Source organism: Citrus sinensis, chromosome 4 (assembly GCF_022201045.2).
Source record: "Citrus sinensis cultivar Valencia sweet orange chromosome 4, DVS_A1.0, whole genome shotgun sequence".
Lineage (NCBI taxonomy): Eukaryota > Viridiplantae > Streptophyta > Magnoliopsida > Sapindales > Rutaceae > Citrus > Citrus sinensis.
In genome coordinates this window covers 29,102,078-29,120,060 of record NC_068559.1, presented here as the reverse complement: position 1 = coordinate 29,120,060, position 17,983 = coordinate 29,102,078, and the positions used below count along the sequence as shown (strand labels likewise).

At 35.5% G+C, this 17,983-nt stretch overlaps 4 protein-coding genes across 15 annotated transcripts; 3 read left to right on the top strand and 1 right to left on the bottom strand.

Moving 5' to 3' along the window:
• Window positions 1-108: 108 nt before the first annotated feature.
• On the top strand, window positions 109-957 carry LOC102621797 (uncharacterized). The gene is made up of 2 exons (XM_006482829.4): window positions 109-341; window positions 457-957. Exons 1-2 carry the CDS (start codon window positions 155-157, stop codon window positions 684-686), a joined length of 417 nt encoding a protein of 138 aa, XP_006482892.1. The 5' UTR covers window positions 109-154; the 3' UTR covers window positions 687-957.
• Window positions 958-1,483: 526 nt separating this feature from the next.
• LOC102622079 (thylakoid lumenal 19 kDa protein, chloroplastic) lies at window positions 1,484-2,366 on the bottom strand. The gene has a single exon (XM_006482830.4). The coding sequence runs from the start codon at window positions 2,313-2,315 to the stop codon at window positions 1,605-1,607; it is 711 nt and encodes a 236-aa protein (XP_006482893.1). The 5' UTR covers window positions 2,316-2,366; the 3' UTR covers window positions 1,484-1,604.
• A 1,890-nt stretch (window positions 2,367-4,256) lies between these two features.
• Window positions 4,257-9,140, top strand: LOC102622382 (putative RING-type E3 ubiquitin transferase C3H69). Of its 12 annotated transcripts, none has more exons than XM_015531824.3 (9): window positions 4,257-4,551; window positions 4,836-4,923; window positions 5,035-5,792; window positions 5,986-6,055; window positions 6,475-6,585; window positions 7,910-7,998; window positions 8,095-8,155; window positions 8,372-8,458; window positions 8,794-9,140. In XM_015531824.3, exons 1-7 carry the CDS (start codon window positions 4,541-4,543, stop codon window positions 8,129-8,131), a joined length of 1,164 nt encoding a protein of 387 aa, XP_015387310.1. In that variant the 5' UTR covers window positions 4,257-4,540; the 3' UTR covers window positions 8,132-8,155; window positions 8,372-8,458; window positions 8,794-9,140. The 12 variants fall into 12 exon arrangements, with proteins under 12 accessions (XP_015387310.1, XP_015387307.1, XP_052295542.1 ...); XM_015531821.3 differs by having other exon boundaries at window positions 8,781-9,140; XM_052439582.1 differs by having other exon boundaries at window positions 8,758-9,140.
• Window positions 9,141-11,225: 2,085 nt separating this feature from the next.
• On the top strand, window positions 11,226-12,615 carry LOC112499004 (oligopeptide transporter 5-like). The gene is made up of 3 exons (XM_025101425.2): window positions 11,226-11,768; window positions 11,861-11,958; window positions 12,047-12,615. The coding sequence occupies exons 1-3, from the start codon at window positions 11,700-11,702 to the stop codon at window positions 12,408-12,410; spliced, it is 531 nt and encodes a 176-aa protein (XP_024957193.2). The 5' UTR covers window positions 11,226-11,699; the 3' UTR covers window positions 12,411-12,615.
• The last annotated feature ends 5,368 nt before the right edge of the window (window positions 12,616-17,983 follow it).

Sequence of the window (17,983 nt, the reverse complement as noted above, 5' to 3'; positions counted from 1 at the left end):
GGCTTAGAAAAGCCCGGCCCATAAGCCTCATCAGTATTCGTTACTCAATCATAATGTTCCACGTGGACTTCATCGCTTCCTCTGAATCAAAAACAAGAGAAGCTGCCTCATTTCGTCCTTGAATTGAATTGAACACGTACATCATCAAGTATTGATGGCTTTAGCGTACAATCATTACTCCAATCTTGTTCTTTTCAAACAATCAAACGAAGTAAAATTCAAGTGTTTCACGAGTATTAGATGTCAAATACAAACGAAAAAACGATGCTTGAGATGCAACACTCTTTATCTTGACAAAGATAATTCCCCAACTGCATGCTCCTTCCACGGCCACACAACTGGTACCATATTTCTTACCTCTAATATAGCTTTAGCATTTGGCACCAACTTGCCAATTGAGATTCTTTCTTTTCGATATTTTCTTTCGGTACTTTACTAATTAGTGTTTAACTGCAGGGGAGAAAGGGTTGTTTGCCCTGGCGCCACCACACCAAGGGATTGATGGGGAGTGGAGCGATCACTCTGGGGTGATCGTTTATAAGTGGAATGAAAAGGATGATAGGCCAAACACTGGAAGTGCTAACTGGAAGAAAAGATGGAGCTGCTGTGCTGAGTATGATAAAAATGCCCCGCCTTGTCGGACAGGGTGGCATGTTTCTTACGATGATGGCTTCACATTGTACTAGTCAGTGTTTGAGTTGAATGTGGACGCCAGATTGTAAAATTCATCTGAAGAAGAAACGATGACATGTTTTCTTACTAGTGTAGCATCTTGCATATATTTCTTGCTATCTATGCATCTCAGATTGATGTTGGTTGAATTGAATATGGAGAACATCTCATGTTTTGTTGCTACTACCTTGTATGATGTCATGCATCTCATTGTGGTTTGTCACTGACTCGGAAATAAGGTTTTATTTTCTTACTTAAAATTGTAATTCGTTGTATTAGCAATGCTCCATCGATGCAACAGCTTTTGGTATATACCAAATTCAAAATGGCCTACTCTAAAATTTACTCTGGATTCATTCACATATTAGTCAATCTTGGAGTAAATTTTTCCTTCAATTGGTTGAGGTAAATGCATTGATTCCTGGAAAACGAAAAGAGTCAATACTTGATTTCTTGGATTTTGGGAGATAATTTGTTTGCTCCTCACATCAATTCACAAGTTCTCAACCTAAATTGTTCTAATTAAACTTTTGTCAGTTGCTAGTAACTCTGCTCCTACTGAACCAGTGTCATACCTCCTCTCTCATATAATGTAGTAACAAGAAGCAATGAAACAAGAGCAAGATACTATCATATTTGCTGTAGTTTCATCGAACCACTCACTCAGCCATCGGGTGGTAAAGGTTACCGCACCAACACTGACCTGATTGCTTCACTGCTCATATCTTAATTTGTTGTGATAAAATGAAGATCATCTTCTAACACGAAAAGCAGAAACATAATAATTTTTAAAAAATGTAACAACAAAATCTTGTTCAAATTTTATAATTGAAGATTATTTATAATGGCAGATTAAAAAGACTGAATATTACACATAAACGAACATATCGAATAAACTTCATTTCACTCAATTAAATGACCACACCAAACTCTTACTGAACAGTCTTAAAAGATTCATGAACATGCCTCAAGGTCTCTTCGTCTCGATTCCACTCGGGCGTCGGTGCATTAACAAAATGTGCATAAAGCTTATTGTTAGCGCAAGTAACACTTATCAAGCTATGAGAACCAACACCATCAATCTCATACACATAATAAAGCTGTCCTTTATCATCCTTCTTCTCCTCAGAAGCCACCTTATCAGCGCTCGCTAGCAAGTCCTGCAAATCCACATCACTCAAAGCAAGATTATTCAACACAGCATCTTTTGGCGCGAGCTGCCGAAACCCCGCCAAGAACGTCAAGTACTCTTTCTCAGTTCTCTTCTTAGGGTTATAAAACTCACTGTCTGTTCCATTTGTACCCTTCTCAACTTTCGACACCAAGCGCTCTTTCCATCCATCTGGGACATCGTAAATGTACTCAGCGGAGGCTTTCTTGTCGGAGTTGCCGCCGTAGCCGCCGTAGTTTGCTGCGCTGGCGGCTGTGCCGTAGTAGATGTGGTATGTTTGTGCAGGCTCAGCTAATGATGGCGAAGCTGTTAAGAGCGTGGTGGTTGCTAAAGTAGCCGTCAGTAGGGAAGTGAGAGATTGTTTGGTGGGTGTGAAGAGAGAAGAGTGGGGTGGTTTTGTTGGGGTTTTGCAGGCGGTGGTTGTGGCGGACGAAGAGATGACGGGGGACGACGGTGAGAATATCGCGGCCATGGAATGTGGGCTTAGATTAGTGGATGTGGTAGCTGCTGTTGGTTGATTTTTATGCGATTTATTTTATTTATTTATTTATTTTAATTACCTGATAAGATGATTATTTTCCTTATCCAATCAAGCGGGGGTAAAGCTTCAGATGTTATGTTGTCGGCCCTTTAAAAGGCCTGCCTGCCTGCCTCGTCATGAATCTAGGGATGATATTGGGCCAAGCCCGAGTCCGCCCATAATTTTTAAAATTTTTTTATTTTGATATTTAAATAATTTAAATTTAAAAAAAAAAAGAACATAACCTTCTCTAATATATTACTTGTCAACAAAATTCCTTTTTATTACTTTTCAAGTTAGGAAGTCATGCGTTGAAGGGGTTAAATGATAATGTTAAGTTATTTGAGAATTGCGATTCGTGAGATTCATTAAATTTGTATTATGCCAAATAAAATGAATGAAATTGTTTTGATTGGGTCACACGAGAAATTTTTGACGTGCCAACTAATTTATTGATCGGCGTGGTTAATTGTCTTGGGTAAAGGTAAAGTATGTAATATACGTGATATGAATCTTTTAGAAAAGGAATTTTATTGCTGTTGTTATTAGATGATGTCTCATGATGATGATGATTATTTAGCATTATTGCAACTAAATTTCTTCCGTATTTTTTTGTGTGGGGTTTCAACTCCATAGCTATCGTTTTCTACTTAAAAATTTTACCAACAAGATTAGCGGCCCCCCACAATGCAGAGATTCATATACCTTACATATATATTTAGTTTTCTGTTATCAAATTCATGATTGTGTTATTTTTTTTGAAAATTGTCCTTCAAAATAATTGTATTCCACTTCCACAACATATTTTTTTCAGATAATTTTATAGCATTATTACATCTAAATGGTACATAAAGATCATAAGTTAGATATTACATGTAATCAATATAGTTACTCCTAATGAGAATCTAGCAATGGTTACACTGGTCTGTAAATGCAGCAACAATACCCCCCAAGAAAAGGGGGAGAAAAAAATAACTAAGATTGTTTTTGTGTTTTGAGAGTGTGAGTTGTGTCACATGTGTGAATGTGCGAGGCGTGTGTGATTGTTCTTTTTCTCCCTTAAGTTTTCAGGTCGGGACAAGTAAGGCCCATACCCTGATCTAAATTAGTATTTAAGCTATAAAGCGACCCTTAACTCTTAAATTAGGTCAAAATAAGAAAATTTTGGATAAGATCAATCAGTCCAAAAATCGAGTTTGATCTTTTTGTCATCCCTAATCATGATTGCTTGAAAAGCAAAACTTTGTTATAATTTGGTCAGAATTATTTACATGTATTCAAGTTTTAGATTATTATTTATTTATTTATTAACACAAATTATCACTGCTCAGTACAAGATTAGATTATGAGATAATTTTAATTCAAATAGTTCCTACACTATGAATATCCATTTTTGAGGGCTTTGATTTTTTAACAACTTTCTTTAAGGATAATAGAGACTAAAAAATAAATTAGATCTCATTTCAATATTTCTGAGAGGTACATGTACCATATTAAAAAAAAATTGAATAAGAGATAAAATGAGTCCCTAGCATTGGGGCTATAAACCCAAAAATAGTACCTATGAGTAATCCAATTCTCTTCTCATATACATTTATATCTACCTGAGGTCCTGAGCTAAGACACGCTTCATTCACATGCACATATATATTAAATTGCGTCATAACAAACATACCCAAATAATTTGTCAACAAAATTGTTATGATATATAATTTTAAAAAATTAGCTTCAACCAATGAGAAGTATAATTTTAAAAAATTAGCTTCAACCAATGAGAATACTTCTCAAGTCCCAAATTTGGTAATACCAAAATTCTGAAATTCATTCCGACCCTCACCGAAAACAATAATAAATTTTGGCATAATTGCAATAGATAGGGGGCAGGGGCAATAATGTACTTGCAGTCCCAAAAAGACACATCGACCGCCAAAAACCCTAGGGATAGGGAGCGGGTACTCTCTTGTTTCTAACATGAATCAATGATGGAAATTCACGTGCCCCCTTCATTGTCGCTTCAATTTCTCTCTCCCCATTTTAGCTTTCCATTAAAACAATCAATCAATTGAATGATTTTAAGTTTCTAGGGTTTCAATTGATTCATCGGAAGCAAATAAAAAGGACTCGTTTCGAACACTTTAATTTATTTGCGTCTTTCACAAATTCAAGAACGAAACGACATGTCCAAGAGGTGATCTTCTTCTTCAATTCCTTTCAGTTTTGTTTAATATTGCTTTTAGATCGTAGTTTCTGTTTAGCTAATCTAAAATTTATTGCCTTTTTATGCTTGGTTGCTGCGAAAATATACGCGTTTGAAGAATGTTATAATTTAGCTATTACTGATTTATGAATTGACTTTGTAGCTATTAATGATCTCATTGCATTAGGTATCTGCCCCTTGTGGTCTTGCTTATTTCTTGGTATAAGGTACTGTTATTGTCATAATAATATCTTGTGGCTCTTCGATTCTTTCAGGGTCCTTTGCAAGTTCTTTGCTCATGGAGCATGTCTGAAAGGCGAGCATTGTGAATTTTCACATGATTGGAAGGATCCACCAAATAATGTAAAAGTCTCTTGTTCTATCACTTTTTTCACTTGGTTATTGACGTTTGTTTAACTGATTGCTTTTTTAATCCAAAAATTGTTTCTTATGGTTTGTTAATTGTTATCTTAGATATGCACTTATTATCAGAAAGGGTTCTGCTCTTATGCTAGTCGGTGCAGATATGAGCATGTCAAACCTTCTCGGTCAGAGTCGGCTGCTTCATCTTCCTCATCAGTTTCTCATCCTTCAAGAGCTACATCAAGTGGGATAACTAAAGTTCCAGGTGTCATGCCAGAGCTATCTGCACTGAGTAGACCTTTTCTTCCTCCTAATAAGACAGCATGGAATCCGGAGTCTGTGTGCAATGATTCTTTAGAGAATGATGAGGTTGACGAGCCCAGGAATCTAAAACCTGCTGACCGTTCTATCTGTTCATTTGCTGCTGCTGGTAATTGTCCTCGTGGGGAAAAATGTCCTCATATTCATGGAGACACATGCCCAACTTGTGGGAAGCAATGCTTGCATCCTTTCAGACCTGAAGAAAGAGAAGAGCATATGAAATCTTGTGAGAAAAAGCAAAAGCACCTTGAAGCTCTAAGACGTAGCCAAGAAATTGAATGCAGTGTGTGTTTGGATCGTGTATTATCAAAGCCTACGGCAGCTGAACGAAAATTTGGGTTGCTATCTGAATGTGATCATCCATTCTGTATATCCTGTATCAGGAATTGGCGTAGTAGTTCTCCAACCTCTGGAATGGATGTCAATACTGCACTGAGGGCTTGTCCAATTTGCCGGAAGCTATCATATTTTGTAATTCCAAGTGTCATTTGGTATTACACACCAGAAGAAAAACAGGAAATTATTGATAGCTACAAGTCGAAACTCAAGTAATTCTGGAATCTATTGACCCATTGCTCATCATTGTTTTCTAATTTATTGTTATGCATTTTACACGATTTTAGACAATTTTTTTAAAATTTTACAGCAGGGCAGTTTACATAATTATAGACTTGAGGTGCTTTTCTTTTAGTCATGGCTTTGGACATAACCTTTTTTTTTTTTTGGTTTCGTTTCTTGCAGGTCAATCGATTGCAAGCACTTTAACTTTGGTAATGGCAACTGCCCATTTGGAACTAGTTGTTTCTACAAGGTAACTTAACTGTCAATATCAGTTGCAGCTATGTAGTTATTTATTTTTACCCTTTTACCCCTTAGTAGTGTGAAGCTGGTTATAAATGCTTGTTGAAGGCATGAAATTTTGCAAGTTCTTTATTATTGCTATGCTGTTTTCCTCCTCTTTTATGTTCAATGAGTGTCAATTGGATGTCTTTTTCGGTGCTTTAATTTTTCTTTTTTTTTCCCCCCTGATCAAAGATCAGGGAAATAATGTTTTCGAAATCTGTATCATGTGCTGTAGGTGAATGCTATGGTAGGGTTTTAGTCATTTGGATGATCATTTTGAACTCAACAACTGGGCTTTTGAGCCAATAAAGCATTTGTATCAGTGAACATGAGTTCAGCCCATGACCTCAATTTGGGAGTTCAGTGTGAAAACTTATTTTGAAACAGGAGTTCTGGTCCCAGCTATGTATGGGAGTAACATTGCTGTTGGAGAGTGGGAAATGTCTATATACTGTATGTCAGATCCATATCCATTTCCACGTCTGCTATATAATAAGGGTGTGTTGTTATCTTTTCATGTGGCTTTAAAGATCTTGTCTTGTGCTATGTTTGTTTTGTTATAATTCATGTCCATGCGAAATCTGTCAAGGTCAGTTATTTAGCTCTTCAACAATTGGTACAACGTTGCCATGTTAAGATTTGAATTGGCCAAAAGAGCATGAAAATGAAAGATGGGACTGAAATGGAGCAAGTCTGTTACTCTTGATTAGTTATGGTAATGTAGAAGGTGGATGTTGGTAATCTTAAGAATTTTCTTGGAGTTAAAAGGCAACAATAGTTTGCAGTGCTTTGGAGAAAGTGTTATTACAATAATCAAATTGAAATACATTTTAAAATATGTTGAATCTCATTGTTGAGGGTAGTGAAATTCGTACCACCCTTATGTCTGTGCCGCCATCTCTCCCTCTCTTCTTGAGTTATTGTAGTAATCAGTTTATGTTGCATTTTTTTTTTCCTTGTAATGATTTTCATTGATAGTTGTAGAATACGTGTAGAGCATAAATGTGCTGTTTGTTTTATCAGTCGCATCTATTTGCTGCTGTTCCTTGAGGTTCTGTTGAAATGGATCACCTGAGTAATGACTTCTCTGTTCCAAGTGTTGTGCGCCATATGTTCTTCCTTTTTTTTTTTCATTTATTTATTTTCATAGCTACTAGTAGCAGAGAACGTTGGCTTTATGTCTCCATTAATAGATATAATGTTGTGTTGTGTTCCAGCATATGGTCAAGCCTGGTTCTTACATGTGGAAATATCACAGGCCACCTCCACGCAGGCCACCTCCATTCAGGCCACCTCCATCAAGATCCAATGTTGTGGATATGGATTCATTTATTGATGCGTTCGGGGACTTACTTGGGGAAGATGAACCTGATTTTTTTGATGCTGAAAATGAAGTTAGAATGGCTTTGGATGTGGAGATGGCTTTGTTATTAACGCAACTAGATTTTGACTCAAGTGACTCGAGTGATTATGAGAGTTATTTAGATTAAGTTATTAGAACTCGCTATGATATCTCTAGTCCATTCTGTGTTGGACATTTGAGTTGTCGTTCATCTTGGTGTTTTGATAGTCCACTACATTTTGCATCATGGAATAAGATGAAGCTTTTGGTTTGTTTCCTTTGAATATATAATGAATTCTAGTTTATTATGGTTTGGATTTCTCTCTCTAGTGGAATTTAGTAGTAAGTTGATGTTGGCATTGTCTTGCCTGGAAATTATGTGTATGATTTTCTGACGCCTGTTGCTAACCATTGATTACTATTCATCTGTGAAGTTTTGGCTGTTATTTGGTTGTGTTTATTGACATTCCATCTTTGCAGCATGCCTATACAGATGGTCGTTTGGAGGAAGTTGTTCTGCGTCACCTTGGGTCAGACGATGGAAGCACTGTGATAGCTAAAGATATCAGGTTCACTAATTTATCTCAATTAACAGTTACTCTGGTTTAAAAGCTCATTTTTCTTTTATCTTTTTTGAAATATATTTTCCTACTAAATTTTTTCAGGTTGTCAGAGTTCCTTACTAATATGCACATAAGGTGAAAAGAGTTGTTAAAGCATTCCAGCGTAAGTTATCAAGAAATGAATCCTCTTTTGTGTTTTCAACAACTAATTAAGTGCAGTGGCATCCTAGGCATTTGGTAATCAACAATGGCATTGACTACGGTCCATCTAGAGATATCACTTACTCATTTAATTTAACATTTATGAGAAGTCTCCAGTTATAGCAACCTGTCATATGCATAGTTATGGCTTGCTGACACCCTTTCTTCATGTATGCAGGATATCTAATAATGTCAAGATATATTAGCAACATTGATGTGGAAGTCGTCCTACATAGTCAGTGTCATGCTCTTGTAATCTTTTGAGGTAAGGTGCAGTTATCTGATATTCTATGGCTTTTTAACTTCTGGTAACACAATCATGATATTCTATGTGTTCAATTGTGGAGATTGAAAGAATCAGTTTTGATGAAACTGTATTTGGAAAGCATTTAGATTAACAAAAACTTGTTCAATTATGTATGCCCTGCAATTTCATTCTTGTGATTCTTGGAATTCAGAATATTTGTGATTGTTGACAATTTGCACTCTCTATTAGGTGTATACTGAAGCAATAACTGTTATGGATGCATGTACATTGTTTATCACATTCTCTGCTCTGTTCAGCTCGTGTATGGTGCCAAATGCAGGATTGCTGGCCAGTTGCCTGAGGGGACCTTCATGTGGAAAGCTTGAGCATGCTGGATTGTATAACAAACTGCAGATTATATGACCTTGAATTACATAATAATAGAAAAAACTGATGGATGGGTGAATTTATTCGAATTTGAAATAACAGATGTGTCAGTTGCAGTGTTTCTTACCCACTTGGCTTCTTGTCCCCAAAAGTGAGAAATTAGAGACTGTCTGCTTTCAGTATTTGATTGTTACAGTAATAGAATGTAAATGCATGGAGTGACGAAATACTTTCTGGAGTCGTCATTCATTTTGCAGAGTGTTGTATGCAAGTTTGAAATCTATATGGAACTACACAAAAGCTTCTACTTGAATTTTGTGTTCTTGTTTCAAAGCATATGTTAAAGATTACACTGTTTTGCGCATGCAAGGGAAAAATTACACAATTGTTTTGGCGTTTATCATTGGAAGTGGCTCGCTCGGTGACTGAATTTTACAATTTTCTTGATGTCTGTGTTACCTCGATGGATAATACAGGAAAAATAAATATATTCCTAATTCCATCAGAAAAAATAAAATAAAAAGAATTTCTGCCGGTTGAAAAAGTATTTTTCCGTTCACATTAAATTTTCGACCTTTCTTTGTCCGCTAGGAGAAACAACAAAAAAGGGGGAAAAAAAAGAATATTCTTCCAAATGATTATTCTGTTTAATAACAAGAGATTTTTAATAAACCAATAAAAAAGAAATTAATAAAATTCAATTTGCTTTTTCCAATTTCTTGTCCCACCACCACAAGGACATAAAGAGGAGTTGAATGAAATGGAGTAAGAATTTGACGAGTTCCTACACATATATGTGTATATGTACACACATGTCATATACGGTTTTGCTCAAACTGCAGGCGTGCAATTTTTCTTGTTCATTGATTCAAATTTCAGTTTCACTTCTTCAGCTCATATGTGAGCGCACAAACAGGATTTGGAAGTTACCAACTTGTTTTTTTTTTTTTTTTGGGCCCCCTAATTTGGTACAATTCAACCGGTATTTTACAATTAAAATTTGTATTTAACCCTTACCAAAAAAATATAATAATAAATTTTAGACGCAATAATGAGTTAGACATGTCCTCTACTCTTCGTAATTTTCTGTCATATGTCTATGTAAAATATTATTATACGATTGAGATTTAATTAATTCTATTTCCGTCTAATAACTACCAATTCTATATTTATAAAAGGTTAGCAAAAAAGAACAATTCAATTTTAATAATAATTCTCCTGATTTTAATCAGAGAAAATAACAGGATGAAAAATTAAAACCCCTTTTTAATTAATTTATCTTCAATTTATTAAATAATTAATCATCAACTTGTGGCTGCGGTGTTTGTAAACCCAATTGCTTCTAATAAATCTCTGATCTGCACTTAAATAATTCAACAACATTTTTATGAAGCCAAGTCCCATTCACACCACATGAAACTCCCATAAGAAGTCAAGAACAAAGAGAAAGGATCAGAGGATAAACAAATTATATATAAAATAATATAAAATCTCTTTTATTATTCAACCGTATATAACAAATATGTAAGGATGGCTATATACAATATAGTATAACAACAACGAATAATAATCAATAGTGAATACAAATAATATTAGCCCCAAAATCTCAATAATAATAATAATAACAGCCCATCATCAACAAAAAGAAAAAGAAGAAGAAGAAGAAAAAAGCGAGTGTCTCAAAAACAGAGAGTACAAAAGGAGCCCGAAAAACAATATAATGAATAGAAACTCAATGGTTGAGGAAAGCAAGAGCAGACAAGAAGAAAGAAGAGCAAATGAGGGCCCCAGAAAGCCCCGTAGAATAAGAAGCAGCTCCCTTGTCCATGGATGGTGCCGGCGCAGGTGCCGGTTCTTGAGCAGAAACAACAGCCACAGCATAAACCGCCATCACAAAAATCAAAGCAACTCTATTAATCTTCTTCATTGCTGCCATTTTTATGAAATGCGAGGGGAAGATGGGAAGGGTCTGGGCTTTTGCTTAGCGAGATCGTTGAAGACGTCGATGATAATCAACACGATGAGTGAGAGGAAGCGGTGCTGAAGTCTATTGTTTATTGCTTATTTATAGGAGAGCATTTGCGCGTGGGGGCCCCACAGGAACGTGGACAGCTGGCGGGGGAAGTGGCCACGTTGAGAGAACAGAACACAACATATGTGTTTTTTATTTAGTCCGTTAAGAAAACGGCTAGTTACCCTTAACGTGGCGGTAGTTCAGACTTAAAGACTTTAATACGTTGCTGCTGATGATGGTTTCTTGCTTCGTAGTTCGGCGAACGCTTCTTTTTTATCCAACCGTTAACCTACCTTTCCCCTAACCCATGGCTAGGTCAAACCCCACACAAATATCTTTCACTCGCGGCAGAATGGGGAAATTTACATCAATAATCATAAAAATTTTAACTTTTTTTATCTTAAACCCCCAAATAAACTTCTATTAATATTAGTCATAAAAAAATCTTTGAGACCAAAATACCACTCTCTCTCATCTCTCCCCCAACAATCTCTCTTTCTCCCATCTCTCCCAAACCGAAAAACCAAGCTTTGCAAACAATCTCAATTGGTTTATTCTGGAATATGGGCAATACCAGAAAAGACTGTTGTACTTGGTGGAGTTGAACCACCTGAGCGAAGCTTGTCGCGGAAAGGAAGCTCCAATGAAGGATCAGTACCTGAAGAGAGAAGAAACTTTACGCTGGCAGGTCCTAGAAGAGTTAGCTCTGATGCTTGGGATGCTAGAGATAGACAAAAGGCTGTTACGAACTGGTCATTCTCATTTAATCCGGGGCCTTTCAATATTAAAGAACATGTTTTGATCACCATTTTCGCTAGCTGTGGAGCTAGTGGTGTTTATGCTGTCCATATTATTGCAATGCTCAGGGCTTTCTATAAAAGAAGTATACATCCGGTAGCGCCCTTGTTGCTTGCACTAACAACTCAGGTATATTTACAATTTTACATTAGTACTACAGTTACAAAACATTCTAAAAGTTTCTCAACTTTGATTTTTATATTTTGTTTTGGGCAATTCAGATGCTTGATTATGGGTGGGCTGGTATATTCAGAAGATACCTCGTGGACTATCCATACATGTGGTGGCCAGCAAACCTGGTTCAAGTTTCTCTATTCAGGTGCTCATTCATCTTCCAAATTCCACCATTTTTTAAACTTGAAGCAACACGATGCATTTATTCAATCTGTTAAAAAAAAAAATTGCAGGGCACTACATGAAAAAGAGAACAGGCCAAAGGGAGGACTTACCAGGATACAATTCTTTTTCGTGGTGTTTGTATCGTGTTTTGCTTATTATATCGTCCCAGGATACCTTTTCCCTTCCCTTACTGCTCTTTCTTTTGTTTGCTGGATATGGAAAAGATTTGTCACAGCTCAACAAATAGGTTCAGGACTGAGTGGCCTAGGCATTGGTGCTATTGGAATCGACTGGTCTACGGTTTCTAGCTTTTTGGGAAGTCCATTAGCGACACCATTGTTTGCCATTGTCAATACTTTAGTTGGTTTTGCCTTAGTCATGTACATTCTTCTTCCAATCTTTTACTGGAACAACGTATACGAAGCCAAATGATTTCCCATTTTCGGTGCTGCCACTTTACGTTGGCAGGTCCAAAATTGTCTGTCGCACCAAGTTTCGTGCGATAGGAGAGAAAGAAAGTTGTTTTTGGCTTGTAAAGAAAGTTGGCTTGTAAAGAAAGGTAATTTAGGGAGAAAAACATGTGTTTGGTTAATGTTGATAGAAAAAAATTGAGAGGATTAATTGTGAAAATAACAAAAATTTTATGATTATTTTCGAAAATTTTCCAGAAAAATGGGTTTTTTAACTTTTTTTTCTCCTCTTCTTTATCATCCTTTTTTTTATTTTAAGATTTGTTTTTTAATTCGTTAATTATCCTCTTTTCTATTTGTATTTTTTTTCTTATTAATTACATCGGATCCCGACTTTTATTACCTTCACGTCAATTGAGCCGGTAAGCCCACCAACGTGACAAAGCTTGTTTTGGACTTTGGGTTAATAATATGAGTTTCAAACCACGAAACTTGTTCTACAATTGAGCTATTATAACCCTTTAAAATTTCTTATAGAACCCCGATACTCTGCATTGCTTTATACTATTTAGTTATAGCTGGGCACATAGAGAAAGTAGAAATGAAGAAATGAAGGGATTAAGATTTTCTTATTATTTCTTTCTCTCTTATTTTTTACTTTCTCCTTAGTTTCTTTTTTAATCTAGTTAAAAAAAATAGCTTAATTGTAAATAAAATAAAACTGACTTAATTATCAACATCAAAATTCAAAACTTAATTTTGGCTACTCATGTAACTATGAGAGGTTAGAAGAGAAAAAGAGAAAAACATGGAGAGGATTCTTATTTGAAATGAGGAAGATTTATGTAATGCCTGATTTTTCTCTTCCATGCTCTAATTAGTCTCAAATTAGGACAAAAATCCTCTCATAGTCTTTTTTCTTATTTATTATTTATTAGTCAAAAGAGGGGTCAAGATTGAGTTTTAAATTATGATATTGATCACTTTATTTACATTATGTCATCTTTTTTTACTAGATTTTAATAATTATAAAAGATTGGGGGAAAAAACACAAAAAAAAAATTCTAATTTTTCAGCTTTTTGTCACACCAAGAGATCGTTTAAAGTAAGCAAAATGCTTGGTGTAGCGAAACATGAAAGAAAAATGAGAGAAATAAAAAAGAAACAGGAAGAGAGAGTGAGTGAGTAGAGAAAGAAAAGACAAATTTCTCTTATCTTTCTCTACACTTAGCATTACTTTTTAAGCAATAATCATTATACTAAAAAGTTAATGTTGACTCTTGAGTAAACAGAACAAATATAATTTATTTTTCTTTAATTGAAGTACATCAAGACTTTCACTGAAGAACATTGTAAAAGCATCCATTTTAGCCTTAGTTAAAGCCAAACCAACTTCAATGCCACCCTTCACATCTCTGCTCTCAGTAAATGAAATTGCTCTCATCTTATCTATTGAAATTTCCTCTATTTTCTTAGGCTTTCCCCACCCAAAATCAGTCTCATAATAAAACTCCAACTTTGGTGACCCAGCAACCATAACATGGAGCTTTGACTCAAAAAAACACCTCATAATCCGAAATCCACTTCTCCGCCCCTCCTAATATTTCCCCATCCGGCTCTGTAACCGTGCTTCCTATCACATTTGCTGCAACAACGATCCCATCTTCTCCTAACAATTCATCCCAAGTTGCCAAGCAACGTGCAAACCCTGAGCAATTACCAAAATGAGTTGTGGGAATCCGATAGTACAAAGTGGTTATACCGCCCGCATTGAACCCGAAGTAACACGGATCCTCACCCAATGATTTACCTGGCTCATTTACCTTTGCTTCTGCTTTTACATAACAAACCCAAATTAAAGAGCAAGTTAGTCCATTGCTTGATCTTCTCCATATTATTCGGGCTAACAAAAAAGTTGCCCTAACCGTATTTGATAAATCTAAATTGGCCATTCCATTGCATATGACGACCATTTCTTGTGAAGGTCTTCGCTTGCACCACTCATTCAGGAAAATTCCCTCCAGCCCATTTGTGTCTTCTATCGCCAAACAACCAAATGGCTCGCTCAAGCAAGAAGAGTCTCTACATACCGAGCCCCATGTCTTTAAGAAATTGCTAAATGTTCTTCCATCATTAGAGAAAACTGTTAAGTTGCACGGCAAGCAATAGAAGTTTAGCTTGCTTACAGGCACTAGTACTAGCCAATTCAGGCACTAATGAGTAAAATTCATTCACATAACGTTGATGATTGCCCGATAAACGATTAAAACCACTGTTAGACTCAGCTAAAGTTAATAAAACATAGTCCCCATGGGCGTAAAGAATGTGAGACTTAGTGTATCCTTGACCTTGCGGCAGTACTGTAAGGTTCGAAAGGGGACAGATGTTGGAGAGTAAGAGCGGGTGAATGCTTGAGCACTGGTAAAGACTAAAGTGTTTGACAAAAATTGAGAGATGGGATAAGGATTCTCGAAGAAGAATAATAGTTCGAAACAATTGGAGAGAATATTCAAGGCCGCAAAGTTAAGTAACCTGCCTTGCTTGATGATAGTATGTATGGTTGCTTTTTCATTATTGAATTACGAGCAGTATACAACAGAGGAAAGTGGAAACTGCAATACACAAAGCAGAATAAATGACAAATACGAGTGATGGAAGAGCCTAGCAGAGATTTAACACTAAGACATCTCTAATTACACAAGATTTTTGTCCCAAAAAAATTATTTACCCCGAATGCTAACCCTAAATTTACGCCCCGAATGATAAAACGTACCGTTTGGTTTCATTTGTTTTTTAGAAACACATATTTTATTTGTTTTCTTTCTTTCCACTTTCCTTTTACACTTTTCCTTTCCACTATCCCTTTACACTTTCTTTCCACTGTCCCTTTACATTTTCCTTTTCCTTAGCCCCGAAAATGTAGAGGTTTAGCACATTCACAAACCAATTCCGATTTTGCAGTTTCCAAATGGAATTTTGCACTTATGATTTTTCACTCTTTTCAGCGCTGCAATGAATTCTCTACTCCGCTTAAACGAAAGGAATATGTAAAGGAAAAGTAAATGAAATAAATGCTGCACAATTGAAAAATAATAAATGAAAAAAGTAAACCAAACACGTTGATTGACAATCAAATTATACAAAACAAATAAAATACGTGCTTCTCAAAAGTAAATAAAAAACAAATGAAATCAAACGGTATATTTTATCATTAGGGACGTAAATTCGGGATAGCATTCAGGGTAAATACCAGACTCTGTCCGTCCTAATTAAAGTTGGGATATTTCCGATGTTAAAAGATTTGTATCTCATCAGCCATTGAAATAATGACAACTATAATTAATTACTGTCCCACGTTCACATGATGATACGTGCCCAATCCCTGTAAAAAATAAAAGAAACATCCTGTAAATGTGAATCACACAGCAGTAAGTGAAATGAGATATCTTGTTTCCATTGATAAAGAGGACAAATAAATGTAAATGATATAGGAGACAATGAATTATTAAAGGACATGTAGCCATGTAGGACTTGATTGAAGAGAAAGGTGAAGGCATCATTTGAACGTTAGGTAGATCCACACCAACCTCGATTTCACCTTCGAGATCTCTACTTTCAGCAAGCGAAATGGCCCTTATTTTTAGTATGATTGGAATTAGAATAATTATAATTTAAAAATTATAATAATAAAATATTTAATAAATATTAATTATTATATTTTAAAAGTTAAATTAATTTAATTTTATATTTATATAATAAAAAATTTATTATATCTTTATTAATTTTATTAAAATTATTATTTATTAAATAATATTAATTTTTATTTTATAATTTAAAAATTACAGCACTTTAATTCTAAACAACGTTTTTATCAATTGAAGTCTCCTTGATTTTCTTAGGCCTGCGCCACCCAAAATCAGTCTTGTAAAGATGGAACCCAACTTGGTGATCGGGCAACGAAACCATGGATCATCTATTCATGTTCACCCAACTTGCCCTTATCCAACTTCATGATTGTGTTTCCAATTGCATTTGCTGCCGCAACTATCCCATCTTCACCCAACAACTCTCTCCTTGTACTCATTGACCTACCGAACCCGATACACCTACAGTTGCGGAAATATGTAGTGGGCACCGGATGATCGAAACGGATTATAATTATAAAGCCCGAACCCGAAGAAAATCCGATCCGTAGATATTTTTGACGTGTGGTAATGTCACGTGCTTTTGCTTTTTAGTTTTTACCAAACAGACGCATACAGAAGAACCCAAGTACTTACTCCGCCTGTTTCTTCATCTTTCATTGAGCAATAATCCATGTTCCATTGATATTTTCCAAGTCAATTGAGCCTGCCACAAAAGTAGCTCTGGCCATACTAGACTGTACAAGTCAATGTCGGCTTATTTTGCACCACTCCTTCAAAAAAGATCTCTTCAAGGGCCATATCGTCTGTCAATAATCACTGCACGATCAAACAATGCATGGCGATGGCTTCATTGAGAAAGATGAGTGATGGAATGTCAAAGAAAGTTAAGGGGATGGAGGTTGATGATGAGTTTGATAGTTAGTGGAGAAGAACTTTGACCATGGACATCATGGAGGGTTTGGCACGATGAAAGACAGAAATGCGGGTGACTCCTGAGTGCTGAACGCTCACTTCGAAATTCAAACTGTATAATTCAGACGAACGTGCTGTAAGTCTCGTTACTATATCGCAGTGATGCCATATGGCTTTCAGTTCACAACACGAGCTTGCACGCTGCACATGTTGATATCTTTATATGGACTGATTGACAATCTAATCCTCTCTCCATCCATATGATTTTTCAAAGAGTTATAGACTAATGTGCAATGGCAATCTAATTCATTCCCCATTCATTTTCTTTTCTTTTCTTTTTTTAATTATAAACTAATCGCAATCTAATTAACATTAACTCTCCACTTATCTGAGGGGAATTCAAATTTCAAATCTTTGGTTCCACTCAAGAAATTTTACCAGCTGAATTCACTTATTGCATCCTTAAATAATTAATATAAATAACTATGAGTACGAATCTATAATCGATAATATAACGTTTTTATTTATTACACACATAATTCTATTACAGCGAACCAAAAAATGAACCCACACGCATAATTCTAACGCCGAGCAGATATATGACGTGACATTGTCAAATTTGTAACATTTAAATTATAATTAAGCATGGAAGTTGGAAGAATGATAATCGATTAATAGTTAGACATTCCATTGATGATCGAAGAGAATATCAAAGAAACAACTCCTCGGAGTCCTTCAAAACATTAGCAAATCCCTTTCCAAGTGAAATATCACAAATTTCTTCATAAGAATATTCCGGACTTGACTACACATCAAATCTATTTTATTTGTGAACAGGCAGAATTTTATTTTAATTTATTTTTTTAATTATTTTATAGAATCTAGTTTATCAAAGGAAGAAACAATTAGATAAACATCACATTATTTTTCAAATAGGTAGAAATTTGTCCAAAAATATGCATGCTTTGCTATCTGATAATTTCATTGTCTTTCATGGTTTCAGTTTCCGTTATATGTATAAACATAAGCTATAATT